At 46.1% G+C, this 13,547-nt stretch overlaps 1 protein-coding gene across 1 annotated transcript; it reads left to right on the top strand.

Moving 5' to 3' along the window:
- Window positions 1–3,979: 3,979 nt before the first annotated feature.
- Window positions 3,980–7,284, top strand: LOC143475613 (tripartite motif-containing protein 75-like). Its single transcript, XM_076973489.1, has 6 exons — window positions 3,980–4,701; window positions 4,803–4,898; window positions 4,983–5,216; window positions 5,341–5,360; window positions 5,496–5,623; window positions 5,990–7,284. Exons 1-6 carry the CDS (start codon window positions 4,192–4,194, stop codon window positions 6,559–6,561), a joined length of 1,560 nt encoding a protein of 519 aa, XP_076829604.1. The 5' UTR covers window positions 3,980–4,191; the 3' UTR covers window positions 6,562–7,284.
- Window positions 7,285–13,547: the final 6,263 nt, after the last annotated feature.

Genomic DNA, 13,547 nt, shown 5'->3' with positions numbered 1-13,547 from the left:
TTCTTTCCAAAGTGTTCTTCAAACCAGTCCTGACGCATCATGGATACTTGAGAGCCCGTATCCAGTAAGCATGAAACAGTCACTCCATCCATGGACACCTGAATCATTGGGCATTCTCCAACAAGATCGCATGGGGGCACACTAGTGCTTGAAGGGCCATTTACTACTGTGGAGTTAACTACTTGCAGTGACAGAGGGCTTGGATAGGATAGGTCAGGTGTTGGTGTAGACAGCGTCAAGGGGGACGGGTTTACTGGTGGAACGAAAACAATGTCCTGGGAGACTGATTTAAAAGTTGCAGGGTTTACTGCAGACACTACCTGGGAAGGAGTAGGGCATGAATTTTCCTCTGTATGTAATGGATCATTTGCCAGTAGGCCTACTGTTCGATCCTCAACGGTAGGGGGCACTAGTTTAAAGTGGGCTGTAGGTTCTGCTTAGGACACTGGCGGGCAATGTGACCAGGAGTCCTACAGTTAAAGCATATAGGGCGCCCTTGGTCATCATACTCACGGGGCCTAGGCTGTTGGCCTGCCCGTTGGTGTCTTGGGCCTGGGGAATAGCTGCGTGACCTTTGAGGGACCTCCAATGAGCCGTTGCTCTGGGAACTCCCCTGCTGTCTTGCCTTCTGGAACTCTTCCCTTATACCCTGCAAGAGGGTCTGGGAAAGAGTATTCACCTGGAGTTCGACTTCCTTTGCCAGCTCCACCTTCAATTCCCCTTTTAGTTTCTTAAGATCATCATCCCACGGTTGCTTTTGTGGGGCCTTCCTCACTGTTCCACAATAAGCATGGCCCTCTTCCTCTAACCCTGCACGCAGTACAGCCTCAGTCTTCACATCTGAAAATGTAAGGGCATTACTCAATGTTACCTTCAACCTCAGGTCCCTCTTCAGCCCTTCATCTGAAAGTCCAGAGATGAACTGGTCTCGCATCAGCACCTCTGGATTCAGGATATTTGCAGAGTCATTCACCATCATCTTCTGCCAACACTCCTGTAAACGGAGCGCGAAGCCTCTCACACTCTCTTCTGAGTGTTGCCTACACTTGAAAAAAAGTGAACGAGTGACTGAAGCACAGGCATGGCTAGCATATAAATCGTTAAGTTTTTGGAAAACTTTTGCCACTGTATCTTTGTCAGTGTTAGGCAGAATGGCCATCTCCCTCTTTGCTTCTCCATCTAAGCAGCTAAAAACCCAATCAATTTGATTTTCTTCAGGTATAGCATACATTCTAAACCACATTTCCAAATCACCCTTCCATTGCTTAAAAGAAATATCATCTGCCCCTCGCCCCCCTGAGAATCTAGAGCAAGGCATCATATATGGAAAGAGGGATGGCATAGAAAAAGCTCTTGGTCTCCCAACTCCCTCATTCCGACTTTGAGACATCTTCAATGGTGTAACAACCTTAAAATACTGGTCCTGCCGGCTACGCCAAGATGTAACACAAGGTTCCGACACCAGTAAGTTGACGACACCACAGAAGAGCAGTAAGACAGATCAAATGTAGTTGAGGGTTTATTAAAACAAATACATCAGACTCATGGGAGGATTGGAGGGGTAGCTGCTCACCTACAGGGGCAACACTACAAACAAGGAGCACAGCAATCATACAACCTAGCTACAAAACCACTACAAAACCACCCAACCATTTGGTGTGAACAGGGGTAAAACTATTACAGCTCATCAGAGATAAACCTCTGCAAAACCTGGACTAAGCCTGTGGTGAACAGCTAGACTCCTCACCCCAGCCAGTGGCCCCAATGCACAAGCTTAAACCCCACTAATAAAATAGAATTACCTTTATTAGCTTTAAAAGAAGATCTAAAAGACGTACATCAAACACATGGCCGAATCCGAACTACTGCCCATGCTAAGCCACTGGCTAGAATAATTGGTGGCGCACAGTGTCCCAGTACCGGTTGGCCACCCAGTCGGAGACAAACAAAAACAACTGAACACACACACACACACACACACACACACACAACCATACACCAAACCACACGTTGAAACGGCACCCACTCGTACACTCTCCCAAATCTCAGCGAAACCCAACCACAAAGATCAAGCAAGTCACTGATAACTTAACCAGACCAGTCAAACAGCCTCAACACACGAACACACCAATGATGCCTCAACACACAAACATACCAATGATACCTCACACACCTACCACAGACACTCCAAAAATAAATCAACCTGTACGCCACCAACCTTACCCCCTGCACAAAGGAGACCAAGAAAACCCTCCTCAGCACCTCCAACTTCCTGCTTTTATAGGTGAGCAATCATCTCAAACTGGGCACTTCCTGTCACTCAGCGCCACAGCTCCCCTATTGTCCCAGCCCAGGCATTACACCCACCCTGAACACAGTCCATTCTGTTACAACTCAACCACCTAAAATAAAGTTTTGACTTGAAAACTGTTTGTAATAACCTGCTAATGCTTATAATTTCACAAATCACACACACACACACACACACACACACACACACACACACACACACACACACACACACACACACACACACACACACACACACACACACACACACCATGGTGGAAATCACAATGCAATAAACCCAGCTGACCTACATTGCACATGATCCAGAATGTATTCTGGAAAACTCTGGCTACACGATGCTGGTTCCTATGAGCTCTATCTCTCCGTTTGATTTCTCTCTTGTCACATCTCTCTGTCTCGTCTCGCTCTTGTGGGTGGCCTCCTGTCTCTGTGAGATCCTCCATGTTCATGCTGACATCATGCCTGTGAACATCAGACTCCAACTGTCTGCACTACAGGCCTGACGGCAGGTGAGAACAGCTCAGGTGAGAACAGCTCAGGTGAGAACAGCTCAGGTGAGAACAGCTCAGGTTAGTACAGCACACCTTAGAACAGAGAAACCTGCTCCACATGCATTTAACATCCAGGCTAAGCCATGTGAGCCTGCTCAGGACATCAGAAATCATACTGATCTCTTTTCTAACTTTTAACTTCTATGTTCACACATTTATTTGAAACTCTTGGTGTGTGTGTGTGTGTGTGTGTGTGTGTGTGTGTGTGTGTGTGTGTGTGTGTTTGTGTGTGTTTGTGTGTGTATATGACTAACTATCCCTTCTGCCTTCCCATGTCACTGTAGTTTTCTTGTTTGAGGTCACGAATGAAGTGGGAATGCCATCTAGAGGTTGACGCAAATATTGCACCTCATGAACTAGTCATCTGTAAAATAAATAACTGTCAGCGCGTCTTGCTACTGTAAATAATGACTATTTATAATAATATTTATTTATAATATGTTTATAATTATATAAACAATATAATTAAAAATAAGATGAACATCTCATGTTCAATGATGTGGACTGTATGTGATGAGGAGATGAACACTAAACATTTAGTTTTGTCAGGAATGAAGCTTTCAGGATCAGGACAGACACGTTGGCCTTTTAATAATGCCTTTTAATTTTCTTCGGTTCATATACACAACATACAGTGTGTAATAGACTTTATATGAAATAGAAATATTCTCTAAATTTGCCATTTTCCAAACCCTGCTGTCATCTCATCTTGAGCACTTTTGAATTTTTAAACTTAAACAAAACTAAACCAACAGGTGCAAGTATATATATATATAATATATATATAATTATTATTATTAGTATTAACGGCGTTATTCGCAACACTGGTAGTGACACCGACATGGTAGTTTGTTCTGGTAGACGTGCGTCCCTAATAACGTGGGCAACAGGGGCGAGGCTAGGGTATTTTTAGTGGTGCTAGAGCACCACCGTGAAGTTGCTCAGCACCCCCTGGCTCAACACATTTTTTAAATATTATATTATGCAAAAACCTTGCTCTGTACCTGCGCAATACTTTAGTATTGTGCCTCTGTGAGCACTAGGGGCTGGGCACCCCTAAAGACCAGATCCTAAAATCGCCCCTGGTGGGCAATATAAAACTATTTTCTACAGGCCAGCAGACAGCATTGTTTTCTCTTCGTTATGTATTTTAAAATGGACATGTGTGTTAATGAGCCCAGATGAGTAACTAACTCAGATCTGTGGACCGGACCAGCTGACCGAGCTGATAAACACACGGGTCGTTGGGCGGTACCGGGCGGAGCCTCGGTGTCTACGGTAATAAACCCAACATCACTGAGAACAGACTCCCTCTGCAAGTCCGCCAACGATGGACAGTTTATCTTTGGACGAGGAGCTCATCTGCGCGGTGTGCCGTGACGTTTTCACCGAGCCGGTGACTCTACCGTGCGGCCACAACTACTGTGAAGAGTGCGTAAAGGGCCTGGAGAGGTCCTGGCGCAGCCACGAGCCCGGCGCGCCGCCGTGCCGCTCTTACGCGTGCCCGCTGTGCGCGGCCCCGTGCGACTCCGCGGCGGAGCTGAGGAAGAACACGGTTCTCCACAACATCGTCGAGAAGTTCCGACGGCAGCGCGACGGAGGGGTGGACCGCGCCGCGTGCGAGGCGCGGCGGAAGCTCGCGCACCTGGAGAACGGCGCGTGCGGACGGCACGTGCTGGCGAGCCGAAGCAGACTGTGCAAGGAACACGACAAACAGCTGGAACTGTTCTGCAAGACGGACGGTGCGGCTCTGTGCGCGTTCTGCATGCTGCCGTCGGAGGGGAAACATCTGAACGGCCACAACGTGGTGAAACTGACCGACGCTCAGACCAGTCTGAAGGTGCGTATGGATACGGATAGTCTTGGTTAGTTAGTGGAAGAGGAACGTAGACGCCTCGGTCTTTATCTGTCGGCTGAACCTTTTGTTTCTGCTCCATGTAGGAGGACTGCAATGTGAAGCTCAACATGATCAAACACAGACTGTCGGAGATTAAAGATGGAGAAGCATCAATCGAGCAGTCTTCCTCCTCCAGTCAGGTGCAGACGTCTTTAAAGACCTAACACAGCATTCATTGTTAGGGCATTCTCTCCTCTAACCTTCTTGTGCGTGCGCACACACAGGTGAGCCTGGAGAGTCAGCTGCACGCGTGCTTGGCCGTATTGGGAAGGGTGAGGCTCTTCCTGGACTTGGAGGAACAGGCGTGGAGGAAGCGTGTCTCCCTGGAGCAGGTGCAGGAGAGGCGGGCGGCGAAGCTCCGGACGGAGAGGTTGACCCGGCTGAAGACCAGGCTCCTCCAGACACAGGAGTCTCTGCTGCAAGCCCTCAACCTTACAGACCCCCTGCTGCTTCTGCAGGTGAGCCAGGAATGGTGAATTCTGGGTAATGTAGTTTTGGAGACTCTGAGAATCTGCAGGTCATTCCTTCAGACAATTTCAGTGTTTTAAATGTGCTTTTCCTTTTCTGCACTTTTCTCTTCAGACTGTTCAAAATCCTGACTGGTAAGTGCACATTTTTGTCGTCGTTTAAATAAACACGAAGTGATGTAGAACATTTTAGAACAGCTTAACATACAGATCACATGCCACTTGTCTGGTTTTGCTCTTTGGCAAACGCGTCTTTTTCGTCTGCGTGAGGGCGGACCTGTTTGATGAAACGACGTGTAAACAGCAGATCTTGGACGCTGTGGAGTGGAAGAGACCAAAGCGGATCACTGCGGCCAAGATCTCTCCACTTCTCCAGACTGTGTGCAGAACATTCTCTGGTATGTGACCTGTAGACATTTAGTCAAAGGCAGAAACGAATCAGCATGTGTAGGTACTTTAATACTGAATACCTAATGGAGTATTAAATACCTACTTTAATACTGAATACCTGATGGAGTATTAAATACCTACCTTTAATACTACCTGAAACTTGTTTTTATATAATACAGTCTTTAATCTTTAATACACCATAAGTACATCTCTGTAAGCAAAACAAATCAAAGTCAGATATATAATGCTTGCTAATGTGTGGGGGGTGCAATGAGGTGGGGGGGGGGGGGGGTGAGATGGGGGGGGGGGGGGTGCGGCTGTGTGACCTGCTATGCCAACATTAACACGTATGCGTTTGTCTCATGTGTCCACAGGAGAGGACATTGTGCTAAATGCTGCCTCAGCTCACCCGAGCCTCAGACTGAACACTGACCACAGTGCATTATGGGTAACGGCGGATGCCGTGCCTGACTCCGGGGTCTCTGGGTCACCTGAGGCCCTGTACCGGGTGCTGGGGGAGACTCCGTTCAGTCGTGGCGTCCACCACTGGGAGGTGGCGGTGGCTGGGGTTCCCTGCTGGGCTGTGGGCGTGGCCTACGGCTCGGCGGGGGCCCCCGCGGCCGCGTCCTGCAGCCTGGGCAGGGACGAGCTGTCCTGGGCGCTGAGCTACAGCAGCAGGACGCGGCAGTTCTGTGCTCAGCATGGCTGGTTCTGCTTCTGCTTCTCCGATTCAGCCACGGGCGTCCCGGACACGATCGGCGTCTTCCTGGATATCGACAGTGGCTTCCTGTCCTTCTACGACGCCGTGGGAATGGGACATCTGTATACGTTTTACTGCGACATTCACGCTCCGGTTTACCCAGCCTTCTGTCTGGGGTCACGCAGCACAGAGGGGGGTAATCAGCAGATGAGGGTGTTGAACCCCATTTCAGGGAAGAGCTGTTAATACAGAGTGCTGTTCTGGGCCGTCGTTAAACCTGGTGTATCAGGCATAATTAATTATGGTAGCTTAATTATGGTAGCATAATTAAGGTAGCATAAATATGGTAGCATAATTAAGGTAGCTTAATCAGAAAAGCTACCTGTGGTTGGAATTTTAAAATACAAAATACAATTCACATGAATTTCTGTTTGTCAGAATTGCTTTCAATTAGGCCATACGTACACCAGCACGCTTAATTTAAAGTAAAATTTTAAATAATTAAAGTTTCACATCGTGTAAACAAATCTTCAGTCTGTCCTGAGGTACAAGACTGAGGTACAGATCTTATAAAATGCTGGATGTGGTCTGCTGGAACGTCTTAACAGTGTCCAGGTCTGCAGGCTTCCAGCCATCACTAAACCTGTTAACACCTTAGTCCTTGGCTCAAAAACATCTTGGGCAACAGCAAGATGCTGCATACAAACTGAAATGTGTGTTTTTCTGTCATGGCTAGCAGGTCCTCTAACGGCCTCTCTGAAAGTGTTACTCAAGTCACATGATGATCACACAGCTTTCTGTACTTCTGGTCTGGAGTTTGTATGTACCATTTTGACACATACTTCATTTGCATTTTTCTTTCATTAATTATATGTTTTATTGGCACTATGTTACACTATGTGCAGCTACAACCTGCAATAATGACCACTATGTTTGCTTGAATAATAAAGGCGACAGGTCTGTACTAAACACAGGACTTTGATTGTCCATTTTTGGACATTGTGGGGTTGCTTTTCTGATATCACTGGCTGGTAATCTGTCCTCATTCCTTGAATGTCTTTGTCGCTAACACTTCAACAGCTGGGCCTCCGGACTCAGTTCAGTTGGCCACTTGTAGTCTGATAACAGCGGTCTGATAACAGCAGCTGCAAACCAGCAGGGACTTGAGGGACTTTATCTGCTGAGGACGCCTCTAATCAAAAGAGCCGTTTAAAACCTGCCCCTCTATGGTCAAGGGGATATTAGCATGGCTGTGCTTCTGGGAAACTGACCTGAGTTTAGAAAAGGCTGCGTAAACCAATAGTAGCCATCTTAAGCAAAACAATGAAAAATACCATTCTAACCTCTGCATGGGTTTTCTCTGGTTTATATTGGGAATTTCATCATCATCATCATCATCAGAAATATAGTGTTAAAAGGGCAAATCAATCAAATTCCTTCCCTGATGAAGAGTAATCACTTCACAACATCTGATTAAATGAAGAGATCAGACACACTACACACGACGTGTCAGCAGCTAAATGGCTATGTAGTTCATCCCAGTGGAGATGCACACATCTCTAGATCCAGCACACCAGTGAGTGAACCAGGACCTTGGAGTCTGGTCTGCTTTAGTTTCTCCCCCAGTTCCATCAGCATGACGGGTTTTCCTTCCACACTCCTGTGCGTGAAGGTGCGTCTACACTCAGGAGCTGTGGACTCCCATTTGATCCTGTTCATCTCAGCAGTCTTTAATAAACCCCAAGCAGAAACTGTATCCACAGGAAACAGTCATGGGTTTCTTCAGTAGATCCAGGCAAACTGGAGTGCTGAACTAATCCTATACCAAGGTAAGAATGGTACTAACGGTAAGATAAGTAATAAAGGTAATAATGGTTATAATGCATATAACAGTAATAATGCATATAATGGTAATAATGCATATAATGGTAATAATGGCCTCTGACATTTTATTGCACTTAAAATGAATGAGGAAAGAAAAGTTATATTGGGTTATATTTTTAAACATCTACACACTAACCAAAATTTGTTGGTCGTTCTTTTGATTTTTGACGGTCAGGTGAGCGTTGCATGACAATGTTGCCCTCTGGTGGACATTGTGTGTGTTGTCGAACTATTATCACTAAGGAAGCTGACAAGCGTATTGTGCTAATGTCGGCGCAGTGGCTGTACGCCGCAGTTCCCGTGAGCCCGTTTCTCCTGCACAAACACTAACCAACAATCATTTAAATCTTTATTATTGTCATTCTGTCAAAGCAATTCTGTATGGACCGCTTAACAGTCATCATGTCTTAAGATGTGGTTAAAAGTTACAAAATGGATTGAATTAAAACGACTGAACTTTATTATTGTTGTATGATTACAAACACAATTCACCATGAAACATTAGGCCTAATTCAATGTAATAAAACATTTATAAAAATTTATATAACGTTGGATGCCCACTAGATGTTGTTCCAACTCTCCACTTTCAACACTTGAAAATATAATAAGTTTACATACATTTGAAAAGAAACATGACAAATGTACATTACATTTATCAAACCCTTTATTAGACTATTAGGAACATTCATTTCTTTAATTCTACAATTATATGCCAATTTTAATTATAAGAAGATTATAATGATTTATTTTGGATGACTTAAAATCAGAAATAAACTTTTGTAATGCAGTGTGCAGTGTCTGTTCTGGTCTCTAGCAATCGTAACAGAGCAGGTTGGCTGTGCATGTTCATGTATAAATATAGACCCAACTCACAATTTACAACCAACTCGAGACCCATTCACCACCCACTGATGAAGGTTTGTTCACTGTGGGACGTTCATTAAACATGATTTTTCCACATCCTTCCCCCTTTTTCTCCGGGTGTTGGTCCTCGTAACTCTCCTCTTCTGACGTCCTCTTTCCTCCCTCCATTCCTCTCCTGAATCAGAGTCTCTGTTCTCCTCCCAACAGTCTGCGTAACCCCACACTTCCTCCTTGTCAACAGGAGGCGCCGAGCATTGCTTCAGACTCCGTTTGGAACCTTCCTTCAGGTTCTTTTTCGGAGGAGAATCACTGAAGGGTCTGTCGATCCCTCCGCCCTCTTCTGTAGACTCACCTGCAGGATCCATGACGTGCTGACGCAGCAGGTGGGTCTTCAGACTGACGCTGTGGTTGAAACACTCCCCACACTGCTCACACACAAAGGGCTTCTCCCCCGTGTGGAGACGCATATGGGAATTCAGGTGGCCGGCGTGGGCAAAAGAACATTCGCACACCTGGCAGGTGTAGTGCTTCTCCCCAGAGTGAGTGCGTACGTGCTGCTCATATTTCCATAAGTTGTTGAAACTTGTGTCACGGGTGCTGAAGGGGTAACTTTTCTGCTCACCGTGGATCTTCAGGTGAGTGTTTCGCTCGTGGAACTTTCTGAATCTCTTCTGGCAGCTGGGGCAGCTGTATAGTAAACCTCGTTTGTTATGAAGTCTCTCGTGCTGGAGTTTGGTTTGCCTCACCTCAAAGTCCATCAGGCAGTACTTACATGTGTGCCTGTAGTCCCCATGCAGCCTACGGTAATGCACTTTCTGGCCAATCTCCGTGAGGAAACGTTTGGGGCCCAACTTGCAGGAGAAGGGTTTGATCCTGCACTCACACACATCTTCATCTTCCACTCTGTTCGACTTACCGCAGTCTTCACAAGTCCTGTGTTCAGCCACCTGTCCTGCAGCACCGTGCTCTGTGATGGCGTGCTTGTGAAAGTCAGTTCTGGAGTTGAAGTGAACCGTCAAGTTCTCCAAACAGACGACATCAGCAGCGTTCCCAAAAACACACTCCGGACATCCGTAGATCCTTTGGTGACACTTATCAGTACAGAGAATTCCAGCAAGAGCCTGACAGTGCAGACACCAAACGAGGGGTCTACAGGAGGTCTGGAAGGGCTTGTGGGAGCTGGACAACTCCTCCTCATTCAGATCATTCTCCTCTGAACTCTCGTCGCGCTCAGAATTGGGAAAGTAGTCCGAATCATCTGGGTCAGGTTCTCCATCTTCCTCCATATCACTCAGAGCATCAGCATCTTCATCATCAGCGTTTGTCTCGTCTTCAGATGAAAGCACCTCCACCTCCTGAGAAAAGAAGAAAAGACTTCGTTACAAACCTGATGATGAACCACGATGTCTCAGCAAATGTCAAATGGTGGTGTTACGTGCAAATTCATTGCAGATGTTTCTCCCTTTACAAACTGCTTCATCACAACCTCCAAATGTGCTCCGAACTGGATATGAATGCCACAAATTAGCATCATGAGGTAACGTTCAGGATCAGCCTGTACATTTATTTGTGTCATCCCATTATGTTTTAGCAGCATGCAAGTGTAGTTAGTCACAGGGACAGTAAGCGTGGAGGGGCTAAACAACACTACGCTACGTAGCATGTTTAATCAACAATAAGCACATAGAGGTGAACGTTACCCAGTAGAGACATGAGCAGAGTGATCAGATTTGTATTGGAAAACAATCGCTGACTAGAAATACTGGTAGACGTGTTGGAACGCAACACTGGAAATAGCTAAGTACTGCGAAGAGTAACGTCCTTCACTTATAATGTTCCCTACACACACACACACACACACACACACACACACACACACTCACAGACAGACACACACTCACAGACACACACACACACTCACAGACACACACACCTCCTCTCGTAGTACATCAGCTGGTTGTGAGGTCCAGACTCTGTAGCTGCAGCAAACCACACACTCTTGTGTGAGGGAGAAGCGTTCTCCTGTGCCGTTGGTCTGAACGCAGCACTCACTGGAGCAGTCCCAACAGTGGAAGAGCAGCTCACACACAAGGTCTTTACTCAGACTCCCATACCTGCTCCTGTGGTCCGAGGACGGAAGAACCAGTTACAAGGAGACACGCCAGGTTGTGCTTTACAAATTACACCTTTCAGGTAACTTAGTCCAACACACCCCACTCCCCGTGTGCCACAACTGTGAAGAGAACACGTATTGCAATATCGGACACTTGTCAGTTTGAACTTTAAATATCCATAGTTATTTAAATACCAAGTTATTAAATATTTGTGATAGATACATACCAAGATTTTTTATCTTGATCAGATACTTATGGCCTGTTCTGAGGATCTGTAAAACGGTTACAAAATGTAATGTTAATCTAAGGGTTGTTAGCACTGAAACGGCTAAAGACACATGTGTTAATAGTGTCTCTGGGGTTCAAGCAGCTAAAGACTCAGGTGTTAGTGTCTCTGGGGGTTCAAGCTCAAGATGAGAGGAGAAAGACATCACCATCCACTGGGCAGATATTAATATTGTGGAATATTATCCCAGCGGTTGCAGACGTCCTGAAGTGTTGTACCCACCTTGGCTGGTCCACTGAGAGTTTTGTTGGGAGGATGATGATGGTGTGTCTGTTATGCTTGTGGTTAACTCCTGTAGTGTTCACACATCACATTGACATCATGCATCAGTAAAGACAAGCACCTTGTGTGTGTGAAACAGCAAAATGAAAAGTTTAATTCACTTTACTTTAAGCCTCATCCCTGGCCATGTGTGTTCTACAGTGTCTGAACAATCAACGTCTATCTCAGTGTGACCGACAGTCTATGTGATGGAGATCACCTTAAGTCATTCTACACCATCACCTAATATCATTTTGTATCTTAAACTAACATCTAATACAACTAATCATAAAACTTCTTCCGGCTTTCAAGAGAGGCGGTCGCACTTTATCTCTGCTCCTGCACTCCCTCCCTCCTGCCCTGCTCAGCTTAGATTCTCTGTCTTGTCTAAGTAACCAGACGCTGCTCTTCGAATTTTAACAAGAAAATGGATTTGATCAGGTGGTCTCTCAACGCAATTGACACTATTTTTTCCACGAGGAGTCATGGTGCGGGAGAACCCACATGCCCGGACGGAACGTCCTCAGCTGGATATGTGCATGACTCATGGGGGACCTGGCGTAGTTTGTGTCTTGCGCCTCTCTCCCTGGAAGATGTTGAGGACGTGTACCTATTTGGAACTTTGATCGCAGTGGCTCTGCTGATTGGATTAGGCGTTGCCCTGGTGTATCGGAAAACTGAAAGAGTGGAGTCAGCTATTGAGCGTCCACGTCAAGTGCCCCACATGATTGATGCGGTGGGTAGAGCTGTTGGAACACAGACTGTGACTGTTGGAAAAAGCTTGGAGACGATCGTGGATGGAATCAATGCTCTACGTGCGAAGTTGGATCAGTTGGGAGACAGCCGACTTTAAGAGGAGTTCGTGCTCAAATTCCCAAGGACGGGCTCCTTGCTACATTCTTCATTCTTCTTATCTGCATTGGCGCCCAAACAAATTTCTCCCAGAAGGTCGTCGTCTTGGTTACCTGCCCCTACCCCCACACAGAGACTGTCAGAGATGGCTCTCGCCTTCCAACGCGAACTTTGACACAAAAACTGTGTGCCAGGCCTCTGGCTCCCCCCTCCCTCTCTGAATGAATCACGCCTCTCACTGCTTACTGTCTGTGTTATCAATGCTGTATGTGCTCTGGGGATTTTTTGCATGCACACAGACTGTTGTCCTGTTTGCGAGAATAATCTGTGGTCATATTTTTTTGTCTCCTCCTAATGTTATCTCTATGTTTATCCCCCCATTCTGCGTAATGGGCGGCGCACTAGTTGCAGCGGCCACTCTGGGCTCTGGTGCTTTAACACTGGAGTTTGGAGAAACGCAATTTCGTTCAGCTGTGCACTTGTGTAAAGTCTGAATGACAATAAAGTTGACTTTGACTTTAATGTCATTATCAACTAATATCTAATACAACTAATATGCTGTTGTGAATAATGATCATTTCTGTAGTGGTTTATTTATTCAAACATTCTTCCACTTTTATCTGTCCTACATTAATCTAGTCTGCATCAGCCCAGATCAGTGGGTGTGTGTACGAGAGCGTATATAGGTGCTGCAATAACGTCTGGGCGCAAAAGGCACTAATCACACTTGGGCATGCACAGAGTATTCTGCTGGTCAGACTGTGTGCTCTGTGTGTGTGTGTGTGTGTCTTTCTCTCTCTCTCTCTCTCTCTCAAGGAACACACAGCACTGAACAGCGGGACCTGCAGGGCTTTAAACAAACAGGGAAATTAAAGCAGGTGCGAGTGGTTAACTGATTAAGTGTGTGTTAATAGACCACTGAACGTGGGAGTGTGGCATGGCAGACTGACGTGTGGTGGGCTTCATCCCCG

This window comes from Brachyhypopomus gauderio, chromosome 14 (assembly GCF_052324685.1).
Source record: "Brachyhypopomus gauderio isolate BG-103 chromosome 14, BGAUD_0.2, whole genome shotgun sequence".
NCBI lineage: Eukaryota > Metazoa > Chordata > Actinopteri > Gymnotiformes > Hypopomidae > Brachyhypopomus > Brachyhypopomus gauderio.
The sequence above is the reverse complement of the archived record's forward strand: the minus strand, read 5'-3'. Positions and strand labels throughout refer to the sequence as shown.